The 14,514-nt window shown below is 36.9% G+C and overlaps 1 protein-coding gene across 2 annotated transcripts in view; it reads right to left on the bottom strand.

Annotated features, from left to right (window-relative positions):
- Window positions 1-14,514, bottom strand: part of ABCC4 (ATP binding cassette subfamily C member 4 (PEL blood group)) — a 226,468-nt gene that overhangs the window by 107,728 nt on the left and 104,226 nt on the right. Inside the window, exons 16-19 of one of the 2 annotated variants that reach the window (XM_069467093.1) lie at window positions 13,839-13,979; window positions 13,405-13,442; window positions 12,918-13,012; window positions 10,564-10,710 (exon numbers count right to left, since the gene is read on the bottom strand). In XM_069467093.1, the coding sequence (XP_069323194.1) occupies window positions 10,564-10,710; window positions 12,918-13,012; window positions 13,405-13,442; window positions 13,839-13,979 (421 nt within the window). The remainder of the gene's footprint in view (window positions 1-10,563; window positions 10,711-12,917; window positions 13,013-13,404; window positions 13,443-13,838; window positions 13,980-14,514) is intronic. The other variant, XM_069467094.1, reaches the window with a different exon arrangement.

Here is a 14,514-nt window from a genome sequence, read left to right as displayed (position 1 = left end):
ATTTTACCAAAACTAATACATTTATTTGCAATTTTTAAATTTTAAAAAACATTAAAACTTCATGTCACTTAAACAGGTAAAAAAATTCATTGTTAGCTGTGGGCTAGGCACCATATTAAACGCTTTACATATATTAATTCTCTTAATTCTCACACACAAACAAGGTTGGCATTTTTATTACCATGCCCATTATGCAGAAAAATTGAAGCAGAAAGAGGTTAAGTAATTCAGCAAGGCCATACAGTCTGCCAGTGGTAGAGCTGGGACTCACATTTGGGAAGGGTTGAGTCCAAAGTTATGCTTTTTACCAAATATGGATCCCAAATCACATAATGGTTTAAAATCATTATTAGGAAATACAAACGAAAATCATTTCATTTACTGGGGGGCGATGTCAAAGGTCACCTTACTTGCTGGTTAATTTTCAAACTTTTAATTTCACATCTCTTTAAAAGAATCCAATAGTCAAATTCTTACTGTGCTGGAACAAAAAGAAGTCTCTCTCACACACACAGCAACACATTAATTCTTCTTAAGATAACTGTTTCAATCAAACAGATGTTAAATGACAACCCAAGTTCTCTCTCATCTGACAAGAAACCAAAAGTAGACGTGAGAATTAATGGGAGAGAAAAGACAAGCTACATTAGAAAAAAATACCCAATGTTTATCCAAAAATTATTAGGTGCTCATTTAGCCACATAAAATTTCAACCACCAATTTCACCTAGAACATTTAGCTATTTGATAGAGGAAGAACTAATAGAAGATGACATATCTGAAGGCCAGGTCAGTTAAGCTTTAAACTCTACAGCTTTGTGTGTGAAAGGAGAAGAGAGTGGTTATGAAATTTGGCATCGAGGGAACTTAAAGCTTCTCCTAGTCAGTTTTTAAAATTCTCTAATGTATGAGGCTAAATCTATTCATCTGGTCTAAAGATTTGACAATCCCTTAATAAACAGCAGCTTATCTGATTGTACGATAAACTGCTGATGTTGGGATTACATAGGTGTTCCCTTTTATTACTCTGGTTATTTATATCAACAACTATTTATTTCATCTTGAAGTAAAGGAAGAACAATTTTCTAGTAACACTGATTACTCATCATCTTGAAATATGTGTTCATTTTCCTTTCATTTCCAGGACCATGTCAACCCTAACTTTTAAAAGTTGGCACCAATAAGAATTACTTCTGACTCCAATATAGCTCATTGGTGGAACTCATTAAAGCTTATTTCACTCCCTTTTCATTTTCGTGCTAAGTAACAGGGAGAATAGAGACAAGATTTATATTAGCATGAAATATAACTTTAAGATGTTACTACAATTTTATTCTCCAAAAAGGGAAGAAGAATAAATTTATAGTTCCTCCAAAGGAAATAATTTTTATGAGCCCAGGCCATTCTGACACCAAGAGAAGAAAAAAAAAATTGAAAAATAATGGCTACTTACAAAAAAGCAACCATTTCTCCCTCTTAATTTACTTTTAAAAATTTAAAGGTAATGAAAAAATGAAACCATGATTCTGACTATGGCTCAAAGCACCACTGCTAATCCAGGGATGTAGAATTGTATGTGTTATATATGTAAAGACATTGTATTTAATACTTAAGAAATCCACTTATATACTGCAGTATCTGTTCAAATATCTTTGTGCAGAACAAAAAGAAATGAGCGCACTTATTTTTCTTACCACATCCTCAAAATCTCTTAGACTCTTTGATTATATGCTTCAATCAAATGGAGTAAGAAATGAGGCCAGTCACCGAATCAAAAGACCACTTCTATAAACTTCTACTTGAAGTAGAGAGAGAAATCATTAACCGATGATTGACTTACACATCTTGAAATCAGGGATTTAGGCTGAAAAATCAACCAGGACAGATACACTGATTTCTACAAGATGTATTAACAAGTTGCTCCATGGCATATACCACTTTACAGTAACAGCAACCTGGAGGCAGCACGATGAGCACGAATGTATCTGGAATAATGTCTCACTAAAGATTTCTAAACACCAGAACAAGCCTAAAATAGAATTTCCAGGTGTTCAAGAGGTTGAACCATTTACCCATGTGATATAATCTATTAAAATGCAAATGCAAAAAAGAAATGAATATACTTCTAGAAAAGAGAACTTTATTTTATGATAGTTTTCCATGTAACCACAGTATTTTAACAAACTTATACTCAAATTATACTTTGAAGCTTGTCAAGTCTTTGTTCTAGACATTAAAGAACTTCTCAAAGACTGGTCCTAGTTAGCAAGAATGAGAACACTCAGTGGATCCATTGATTTCATGGTAACATGACTTATGGGGAAAATTATCATTGCTTATGTTCTATCTCCTGTCAAGACTTCTACAAAGCCCAAAGTGTATCTAGGCTAACATTGGAGTTCCCTCCCCTTTCCCTGACACACTTTCCTGAGCTGAGATGTAGCAGTCAGACACTCCCCAATGGGTCAGGAAAACATCTGGGCACAAAGAGTCTGGTTAGAAATTGTGTTGAGTCTGCTGTAAGCTTAGAGATTATGATCTTAAATAAAGAATCACTTACTTGTGCTTCCTAAACTCCTCTCATCCTCCCACTGGTGTGATTTCATTTTGAAAACAATTCGCCTTCAAGTGCCAGGAGAACAGTTTTTGGAAATTTTATGAAATCGAGGACAATTTTATGCAATTAATTATGAAGAAGAAATATACTACAGGACTATGTTTGTAAGTGCATATGTATTGTGTGTATAAGCGTGTCTAGACCTCTAGTCTGTTGCTCTATTAATTTTAAAATGTACCTTCTCTATATGGAATCATAGAATATTGACACAGAATTGTTTCTTTAGGAATAATCCATAGTCTAAAACTATGTAAGTTTGCAAAGGCTTTGAAGACAGAGACTTTTTGTTCCAATGCTTGGGACCACAAATGACAACTAGTAGATGATCAATAAATGCTTGGTGAGTGAAAAAGTCTTTCTTTTTATCTGTTAGAAACCTGAGCTGTAGCACAGCTACGTTCCTAGCAGAACTGGGACATCTCAATGCCTCAACTCCTTGTGTAATAAACAGTTTTTAAATGTCTACTAATGTTTTAAAATGGATAAATTCCTGCTGTTTACTTCTTAAGGGAATGTAGTTTATAAGTAAAACTATAAGGTACTAAACATTTGACCTATTGAAGCGTTAAAAGTCATCTTCAATGCACAACTAAACCCCAAGGATATTTATTAGGTGTTTGACAGTTTCATTTCCCTGATTGGTAAACAGCAAGAGAACTTAGTCTAGTTTCATGAATCTTAGCTTCCAAAGAAGCAATGTGTGGTTTTCTCTTCAGGCCATCACATACCGGAAACGAAGTTCAACATGAATAATCTATTACAAATTGTACTTTGAAGAAAAGACATAGGGAAGAGTTAAATTTAATAAACACCAACTGTAAGACAATCAAGCTATGATTTTATTTCAATACTGTAAAGTTCCATTGTTCTTTATGGGCGTTGCTTGTAGAGATGCAAATGCATTCCCGAAGCCATTCTTTCTTCTGTCTGGCCAACAAATATTTACTAATCAGCTACAGTGTGCCCAATCTTGGGTTCCCCGGATTTAGCATAAAACAATAGTTAAGCTCCCAAGCACAGGGAGCACAAAGGTAACACAAGACAGGCAGTAAACACATAACTGCCTTAATTATAATGTAACTATCATTCTGATAAGTACTATCAAAAATCTGATAAAAACAAAAAGATCTTAAACCTATGTGAAATAAAATGTCACCCTCAATGTAATAAACACTCAGGTTTTTTTTTCCCAATTTCTTCATAGCAAAATAACGTTTACAATAAAGGGGATGAAGATGAAATAATATAGAATATGCAAATTCCAGTTATAGATGAAAATCAGCTTTCTCCCCATAGCGTCATTTATACAAGAGCCTCAAAATCAAATATCTAAGGGGAAGCACTTGACCTTATGGCAAAACAGAATGGAATTTCAATCCAGCAAATTCCACTGACTTCCACTTAGTATCTAAAAACTATGCTTTATACATATTAGGCACTCAATAATATCCTACTGATCAATATTTATTCATGTTGAAATTGGCTATTGGAATTGGCTAATGGAATCCTCCTTATTCCATTGGCTATTCCAGAAATACTATTCCATTGTACCTGGATATGGTTGTAGAAAAGCAAAGGATTGTGTCATAAAGATACTTTGATATGTTTCTGATGATCAGGTCACAAAGAGCTATCATGTTGAACTAAGAAGGGGGGGGTAAATTTTTAAATACAACCTTTGAATTGCTACTATCAATCACACATCCCATAGGGTAGTGCCAATTACTGAGCATACTGACAGCAGACACTGGGAAACACAACAAAGCCCTGAATGCCAAAGACTGCCTAGATCTAATTTAGCTGAAAGCTAAGACAACACAGATATCAAACCAATAAAAACCTAGTATTGGGGGGCATTAAAACCACAGCCGCATATCACAAGAGATATATATATATATAAATACACACATACGTGTATATATGCATGTATCACTTAATATATTATATATACACTATTGGAAAATACTAAACTAGATAGAATGTTCTCCTTATAATTTTCTGAATTATCACAATTACCACTTTGAACAAAGCATGATCTTCCCAAATCTTATCTTTTTACCATTTTATTGGACAACCACAAACACAGTGCTTTCTGTTACCGAATTATCAGTATTTCCGTGTATGATTTATTAAGGAGAAAAAAACATGAATCAAGAGTAATCAGAACATTCTATAATAATAGCTTAAAAATGTACACCAAAATGGTGCAATATTTACCAGCTGTAGACAAGTGCTATAATAATCACATTTATAGAGATTACTGACAAAATAACAATAGCAATCAAATATATGTGACTATGCAACTATTTAAACTCCTAACAAAGGCTTATATGATACTATTAGCAGTAAATGAGCAACTCCCATAAAATATGACTTAATATAACCCCTGATAAGAGTTTAAGTACATATAACCATTGTTATATGAAAAAACATTATTTTTAACATGTAACAAACTGACAGGATTTAATTGCCACACCTACTTCAAACTATTAGCTGTTTCATTCAAACCCGAAAAAATAATATTTATGTGGCTATTGAGAATCATTATGATTGATGCAATCTTTTGTGTTATTCCCTTTATAGTCACTTGCATTTGTTATTATTAACAAGGAAAAATGAAAGGGGAAATGTGTGTTTTTGTTTTGCAACAAAGCTTTTCTGATGATGACTAACTTCTTCCTTTAAACAGAAAAAGCCTCTTAAACTAACTAATGTACATATAAATATGTTCTTTATAATGTGCACGAAGCAAGGAAGGGGGATGGGGAAAGCCCATAGGACTTAAGCCAGAATTAAAAGCAACCTAGGCAAGATGAGTACATGAAAGCTGTCAGGATAGTTGTTATTCTTAGTCTCAATTTCTTACAGCTCATCTGCTCTCAAGGAAGAAAAACCATAGTTTCTTTTAACCATATCCACAACAGATCTCACTTGAAAGGAAACACAGCGAGTGATTTGGCACGAATGGGCATATTACCAATTTTCCAGCATCACTACTGAATATTTATGTCGGTGACGAATGATGACACTGGGGAAATATTTTAACACGAAGCCTTGCCTTGTAAATCGTTTGAATGATGCTGTGTCAAAACAACACCTACCATAAATCAGAGGTTTTAAGACCAGTATTTCTTGTTTAAACATGCTACCTGCTCAGCAGAATCACTTGTGTGAACAGGCATAGATTAACGTGTGCTAAGCAGAGCCATCTTACCTCCTAACTTATAGAGCTATAATTTAACAGGCCTATTATCGTCGAGGTAATTTTGACAGTGCTGAAATATTATACTTGTTAGAAATATGCATTTAGCACTAACTCCAGTGGTCATTTGAACTGAATAAACAGATAGGGATCCCTACAATTATGTTTCTTCTCTATTGATAATTCTTTTTCTTCTGGCAAGGCAGTGGTATGTGGACAACTGATTTTTATAAACAGTACAGCAAGACAGCCTTTCTGAAAGTATAAAAAGCTCCCCGTGTCGCTTTTAGTTCACTTTTCACTTCTCCATGAATTATTTAGCAACTGTAAAGGATTCCAAAGAGTTCCTTTCTACGTTCCAGAAACAGAATAGTTCAAACCACTACCACCCACCCCTCATCCCTCCAATGCCTATAAGAGGGACATCCTAAGTCAGTATAGGTTACGTTTGTGAAATCATCCACAGGGCCTAATTCCCCACTCAATCAAGCTGGGAATCTTAATCATTGCAGCCAACTCTAGATTTTTGATTAAGGAGAATACAAGAACGTCTGTCTTAAAATCTAGCGCCACAATTCATGTTCCGTACCTCAATGACCATAACTACATTCCACCAGAAGAATAAAAGCAGCAATGGAAGTTTCTTTTTTTCCTAGTGTTTCAGCTCTCATGGAACTTAATCAATAAAGAAAAAATAATAATATAAATTTGTACGTTTTTAATACTGCATAATACATAAATGAAGATATACACACCAACGCATATACAGAGAGCAGAAAAATCAGTTGCGTGAAATGAACATACTGGCCATAACCCAATATCAACTTTGTACTTTGCTGAGAGAATAAACAAATGCATCTACTGGCGAAAGTGGCTCAGTTTCTGAAAGCCAAATTAACAGATCGAAAACAAATAAATATTTATCCAGAATCCCTTCGAGTCAATGTACTCAGCCAGGTGTTATGAGAAAACAGACAACTAACCACTCATCTTCTCTCCAAAAAAAGGGTGAAATTGTAGAAACTTGACAGGAATAAAATGTCTCTGCTAACTCTAATGACATAGAAGAAAACTGAACAAACTGTGTGGTCATCTTTTTCCCTAAAATCATATTTAAGAAGAAAACAGAAACAGGTCATACAAGCCACCATAATCTAACTTTCATAGTTAAAGCACACCACCCAAGATGTCAATGTCTATTTTACTAATTAGTCGAGAAGGTATTAATTAGAAAATCTAAATAACTTTGTTTGAAATCCTAAGTATTCTAGGACAACATTGGGAATGTTTCTTTTAAAAAGACTTTAATGTTTCAAACATAATAAACCATGAAAATGCTTTTACAATTTCATATTAAGACATATCAAAATACAAAGACCCAAGCTATAAAAATGGAATTTCCAAGAAAGCTTTAAAATAAAAACCAGGTTTTTACAACAAAGTGCTCTAATATTACATCCCTGAAATACTGCAGATCATGCTGCCCTCTTGTGCTGGATTTCAAAAGTAAAATGGATTCTGCCCATGCAAGGAAAACAGGATTTACTTTAAAATAGAAATTATCTCTTAGTTTCTGAATGACTTACTGCTGACCTGGGATTTGTGTTACTTGTTTATCAAGAATCGGACAGAACTGACACGGGGCTAAGACAGAAAAACTAGGAAGCGGCAGATGCAGCAAATGACATCAGGACATATCTGCAAATGCTCTACGCACTACTCAACTCAGGTCATGACCAAGATGTACAGGAGGTGTGAGGGCAGATGAGAAGTGAGGCCCTGTAATAGACATACTCAATACCATTACCAAAATGCATAGAAGGAGGGGAGAATAACAGAGATGAGTGAGAGGAAGGAGGGTAAAAAGAAGAGGAGAGGAGAAAATAAAACTGCTCCCTGTCATTTTAAGGCTACCCACTGGTTTGGTTTGAATTTTACCCAAATAGCTTAAGATTTATCAAGGTAACAAAAAACCAGTAGACAATAACATATCGTATCATATAAATGAACTAAGACAAATTTCATGCAACCACACATGGGTTCAAAATGGAGATTAACTTAAAATCTTGCCCCTTGGGGAGGCATGATGTTCCCAGAAATCAGCCATCTGAAATGGCTAAAGTGTAGCCAGAGAAACTTCATTACTGACAGGTTTAAGAGGCTCTTCTCCTTATATCCAAATAAGTGAACCTGAGACTACAGCGGGGCAGCAAGTGGGGACCCTCTGTTGAACATCTGGTTCTCTGAGTTGGCATAAAGGTTCACCATTCATTAACAACAAGGATGAGCATCTGGGAGGAGGTATGATTAGAGAGCGCTCATTGGGGATGGGGACAGCCATGAATGGATGGGGAAGATCTTTCTATAACCTGGATCAGGGGCGCTGAGAATATTCTGGCACAGGTGGAACTGGAGATGGGGATGGAAAGGAAGTCTGGCCAGACCTCTGTGTGCTTGCCCTGGAGTTCCTGTACCCGTTGCCATTCCAAGTCCAGCTCACTGGAAACTGCACGCTGGCACAGGTCCCCATTGTTCCTTTGGTTTTCTAAAATCTGGGAGGTTGTGAGGATGCTGAGCTCATAGAAAACTCTTACTGACCCACGGGGCTCCCGGGAGAGCTTGCTCTGAGTAAATAAGTATTCAGAAGAAAAAAGACAAGCTTCCTGGTCTCTATGCTGCTCAGAGAACACATTCTGAAATTCAGGGGTGGGGTGCAGGCAATGACATTTTGAAGGGCACTTACATACATTTAACATATAGTATATTCAACAGCATGCCTACACCTCGCTGCCCTAGAAGGGAATTTTTTAATGTATTACATAACCATTAATGTACAATCAATGGTATAAATTATGAGGCATAATTTACAGCTTTGATGTCTCTTCTACTATTGTAACTAGTGCAAAACTTTTATCCAAATGAAAAATTTTAAATCTACCATTAAAAAAATTTTTTTAATTTATTTTTTCAATGTAATTTTTTTTCTAAATCTACCACTAAGAAAGTAAATAATTCATGACCTCTAAACGTTTTGGGCAAACGAAGCCTCTTTTTGGAGTACTTATTTGGGGTTCTATTTTGTTGAAGGGATAAAAATCCTGCTAATAGATCTAGGAGGGGTGGCACGATAAATGCTCATGTGCTGCTATAAGATTAGTGACTGGGTCCCAAATCCGAGAATAATAAATAAATCAGCATGAGGACGAGCCTACAGGTCTTGACCATGAAGACGCTGGTTAACTGCAGTCATGAGCGTTCAGAGGCCCGTGATAACAAAAATGCAGTCCCACTTAATGCTCCAAACTTTATGACTGTAGTTTTCAAATTAACTGGCAAAGCGGAGCAACTTTATGGCCCTAATAGTACAGACTTCCTCCAATCACTCTCTAACTACAGCTATAATCAAAACATGTATTTGTGTGGCCTCTGCAGTTTACAATTCCTTGCACAGGACCTGGACTAAACGATATGTGTTGTATAAATCTACACAACACGCTTTCCAGAACACTCTCATTTAATCTTCACAATAATCGTGTAAAATAGGAGAGGCAGGAGTTGTTACTTCCATCCCACAGGTGAGGAACCTCAAGTTCAGAGATACCATGGCACCACTGTGGCTAGCATTCATTAGGCACTGACCATGTGGCAAAGCACTATTTCAAGTCCTGGGGATGTATTAACCTGATTAATTCTTAAAATATTCCAATATAGGAGGTACGAATGGCAAGTCCATTTTACAGATAAGAAAACCAAGGTGAAGAAAAATGAAGTAACTAGCACATGAAGATTAATATAACTATAATCAGCTATTGCTATTAGTCACTGGCACCAGCACTGAACCTAGGTAGTTGGCTCGTGAGTCCACACTCTGAACCGTAACATGCGCTTTGAGATTTGCCTGTCCACTGCCATCTATGTGCTTTGGCCTTTGTCAGATAGCTTAGTCATGGGCAAGTTCCAAAGCTACTCCAGTGCTCCCTCCAGGCGAGTTCCTGCTTCTACAGGCCCGGTCAGTTATCATCTGCACAAACAAAGCCACTATAGGCCTCACAGCAAGTCCACCCAACTGCCCAGGGTGGGGATGTATAGTGATGACTACCTCTCCATAGGAACCCAGGTCAGAAAGGGTCAGAAGCAAGACAGGTTCAAAGGCCCTCAGCATGGAGCCAATAAACCCCTTGGTAAAACTATAGAGCTGAAGGTTTTATGAAAGGGGGTATTTATATTTTGCCAATACTGGGTTTAAATTAACTCTTAATTATCATTTTAGGGAAACCTCATTGTCAAAGTACACATACAAGAGCTCTCAATGAAAGAAACAAACACACAGCCTGCCTCATGTCAAGGAGCATTCCTGATAAGACATTTCCAAAGGGGACATAGCCTAACGCTATGTAAATACAGCCAATGTTTTAGCAACTATTCCACTACATTTAAACATGTTTACATGAAATGCAGGGTGTTTTATATGCCTCACAACAGATTCCTAAATCACTCTGCAAAGTGAACCTTCATTTATTTTTCCACACACACACATAAAATGGAATAAGATTATGTGCCCCCTATATTCGGATTTTCTCTGGTGGGAGAAAAATATTAGTGATACTTTTTAGTAGAAAATGAATCAACATGCATAGTGATTTTCTTCTAGCATCCTCTCCATTTTCAAAAGACTGAAATGTAATCAGATCCTAAATGTGTTATTAACAAGACATATTTACTCAGAAACTTGGTGTCTGACTTACCTATTGGATTTCTATCAAAGAATAATACCGGAGCTCTCAGAATGGACTCAAACATTCTGTTGTGCAATGTTTGTGAAGAATTAACAAGGACGTAGAATACCAACAGACTTCTTGCTAAGCCAAAGAGGAAAGTAGCCATGGTTAAACCTGAAAGAAAGAAATAGCACTCTGAGAACACAGCGTATCTCTGTATTTTCTTTAACAATGTTAAAGCAAGTCAGGGCCGGGCGCGGTGGCTCACGCCTGTAATCCTAGCACTCTGGGAGGCCGAGGCGGGTGGATCGCTCAAGGTCAGGAGTTCGAGACCAGCCTGAGCAAGAGCGAGACCCCGTCTCTACTAAAAATAGAAAGAAATTATATGGACAACTAAAATATATATATACAAAAAATTAGCTGGGCATGGTGGCGCATGCCTGTAGTCCCAGCTACTCGGGAGGCTGAGGCAGTAGGATCGCTTGAGCCCAGGAGTTTGAGGTTGCTGTGAGCTAGACTGACGCCACGGCACTCACTCTAGCCCGGGCAACAGAGTGAGACTCTGTCTCAAAAAAAAAAAAAAAAAAAAAAAAAAGCAAGTCAGGCAGTTTGTAAAGAAATTATTTTAGTCCATAAAGCATCTGGAGTCTACAAACGTATAATGTATTTGCAAAATACACTGACAAATAATTAAAATAGTTTATTTTTCTCACTGAGAGGAAATTACACAGATAAAAGAAAATCAGGTGTAGACTACAAATTCATTCCAGGTTCCCCTAATTCAATTGAAAATTTTATTAAAAGCCCAGAAGTGAGATAAACAATCCAAAAAATTCATCTTTTTGTCTTCATATCCCAAAACTTATTTTTTACATTATATGCCATAATCTAATTGTGCTACTTTTTGATACTAACACGTGATATTAACAGGAAACAGAAGAAATGATGCCTTTTCCTTGTAGAAAATGCCCAAGTAGCTTTAAAGAATTTAAAAATACCAGTATAAATTGTATGTGAAAAACCTATTAAATAGTGATTTTCTTCTAGCAACCCCTCCATTTTCAAAGACTTGAAATTGAATTGAGCTGTATTTTTCATTGAGTTGAATTGCAAGAAAATACAAATTATATTTTAAGATGATGTAAATAAGCAATTAATCTCCCACTATATGTTCTATATAAATACAAGCCATTTTTAAATAAATACGATAGTCTACTCTAAATCATATATTTCATTAAGACATGAAAGAGTACCCACTGGGCACATAGAAATGAAGAGAGCTTTCCTAACATCTCAGCTCACAATGCTAAATAGAGTGCAGGCAACTTCTGTAACAATATTTCACCTACAGAAGACACATCATTGTTATTTAACCTGCAGAAGGAACGCAAATTCCTAAACTCTACCAACAGGCATTTTTCTGTAGCCCACCGTTCTATATGAACATGTAATGGAACCGTTTTCCCTCTTCCTTTAGTTTTCACATAATCCACCAATTCAGAAGGTAAACAGCTACGGGATTTAGATTTCTTAGGAAGTGATCAACGAACTAAATACCACATTTCAATGAGTGGGTTCTTACCAAGATAACTCACTCTATCTCTGAGGAAAGCTTGTATGAGCGTTTCCTGTGGAAATACTTAAAATATGAGATGAGGATTTCCTTTAAACAGTATGTAATGCTACATATATTCCAAGCACTCTTGTGAAAACAGAGCGCGGTGTTAATATTAGTCTGGCAAGCCAAATGTTAAATTAATCACACAGTTGGGGGTGCGATAACATTGTGATCTCAAAGTAAGAAATAGAAGGAGTCCTAATTCCCAGACACTGCATTTCTCCCAGCTCAGCTTCCCTCTTAAGTAATTAGTGAAGCCCAAGAGATGAGCAGTGTGGTGAAGGGAGCTTTGCATACCTGTGAGGGAATAATGCTTTCATTTTGGGGGCCTTGCTGCCAGAGGATTTCATCCAAGTTCAATAAAAGCCAGGGTTTATTTAGACAGAATTGGAACAATCCGAACCACAGGGTGGGGATCCGTTTCTAATCCCCTTGCCCATCCATATAATGATATAAGATTTAGCTAAAGCAACCTATTAGAATAGACAATAGCCACATATTTCCAGTGGCTGATTTTCTGAATGCTCAATCCCGGTTTAACTTTCAAAATCCAGTACAGAGCAAATTAAGAGTCTTCATTCAACCTCTTTCTTCTAGTAGATTTTAAAAATAATTATTCTAATTAATTCGCAGAGTAAATGCGACTGAGGCTCCTAATCTGTTAAGACATTACTGAATTACTCCTGGAAGCCCTAGTTACTCACACAGGCTCATTGTCAGCACCTCAGCCTCTCAGATAATAGACCAAATGATGAAACTTTACCTGAATAAATTCCTAAGTACCGGGTAAGATCTAGCTTCTCGGTTACATTTTCTCTTCCATTTACAGTGGCATTCAGCATACTTTGTTTGTTTGCCCTATGGAACAAGGGAGAAAGAAAATATTACCCTATAGAGGGAATTCAGATAAACACCCCAAAAAGGAACCTCAACTTGGGAGAAATGTTGTATGCTGGAAAATGACCCCCAGCTCCCGCAGGGCTGGATACATCTACTGCACAAAAATCCCATTTGAATTCTGACTTTCAGTTCTCAGAATTATCCGTGAAGATGCTGCTTAGGGTCAGACATGGGTAGAGACCACTACGGGTCACACTCCCCCAGCAGGAACTTTCCATTTTCTCCATGTGGACTAAGTGAGGATTAGAAGAGAAGGCTCGACAATCTCCATCTCTCCCCTAACTCTGTGGGAAAGCGAGTCTGCATAGTGATTTCATAGCACTTCACACGTCAGACCGGAAGGAACTCACCAGTAAGAAAGCCACCAGTCCTGAAGAGCATAGGTAACCTAGAGGAGGGGAAGAAAATTAAAAAAAAAATCAAAATGAAATTTTAGCATGACTCACCAACCCAAAACTCTTCATGACTAAAACGGGTAATCAAAAGAAAGGCTTCGGAGAAAAGAGATGGTTCCTCCAGCTCAGGTCTGTGCCAAACCCAACCTCCCAAATAACAACAGGACAAGAAAACACATACTACATTTAAAAATCTTTAAAAAATACCCTTTTTTTCTGGAAGTTCTTTGTACTGTACATGTAACACCAGGAAGCACCGCCCCCCCATTGTGTTGCTCAAGGTAACACATTTCAACGCCGATCCCAAGTGAACTACAAAATGCAGTAATAATATAAATATGGGTACTGTGCATATCAATCAGAGGGTACAAAACAAAGTCACTATTTACGTGAGCTGCAGCATTTATAAGAATGAGGAAAATGATGACAGTCCAGTGTGCGCCAGCTGTGAAGTAATTCTTATACGCCTTAAAACCAACTTTTCCTTCAGACCGGCTCTCTTCTGACAGCGTTACCTGTACATCGTCATTCTGAGAAGGAAAAGAAAGGCTAGTAAGAGACAAAATAGTATACAAAAAATGTTTCAAAAGTTGACATTGTACTTTGTTTAAAAACCTGGAGAAAAACACTCTATAGGCAAGCGTCCAAAATGGTACCTCTCCTGTGGAGAAAGGTGTGGAAGTATCTAGCCAGATCGTACAGGCATTTTACCCTTTGATCCAGCCATCCCACCGCTAAGAGTCTATTACAAATGAGGAAATATCATTTGCACATTGTGGTGTGGCTTTGCTTAAAGCATGACGTCAGGACTTTCAGCCCTTGCCTAGCATACCCAAGTTTGACTGTAAATGCAGAAGCTTGTTCCAAAATCAGATACAAAATGACGTGGAACTCATGCATCACTCTAGATTACATTATTCAAGGTGGAAACAAAAAACAGAGGAGAGAGTCAAAATGTTAGCCAACTATAGTAACTGAGTTCACTCAGTGAGTTTCAGTAATGAGAGTTCAGAAAGCAAGGGATGGAGCATGATCCAAATCTATTTGGTTCCTGAGTTTCAGAAA

This window comes from Eulemur rufifrons, chromosome 4 (genome assembly GCF_041146395.1).
Source record: "Eulemur rufifrons isolate Redbay chromosome 4, OSU_ERuf_1, whole genome shotgun sequence".
Taxonomy (NCBI): Eukaryota; Metazoa; Chordata; class Mammalia; order Primates; family Lemuridae; genus Eulemur; species Eulemur rufifrons.
This window is presented reverse-complemented; position numbering and strand designations above follow the sequence as displayed.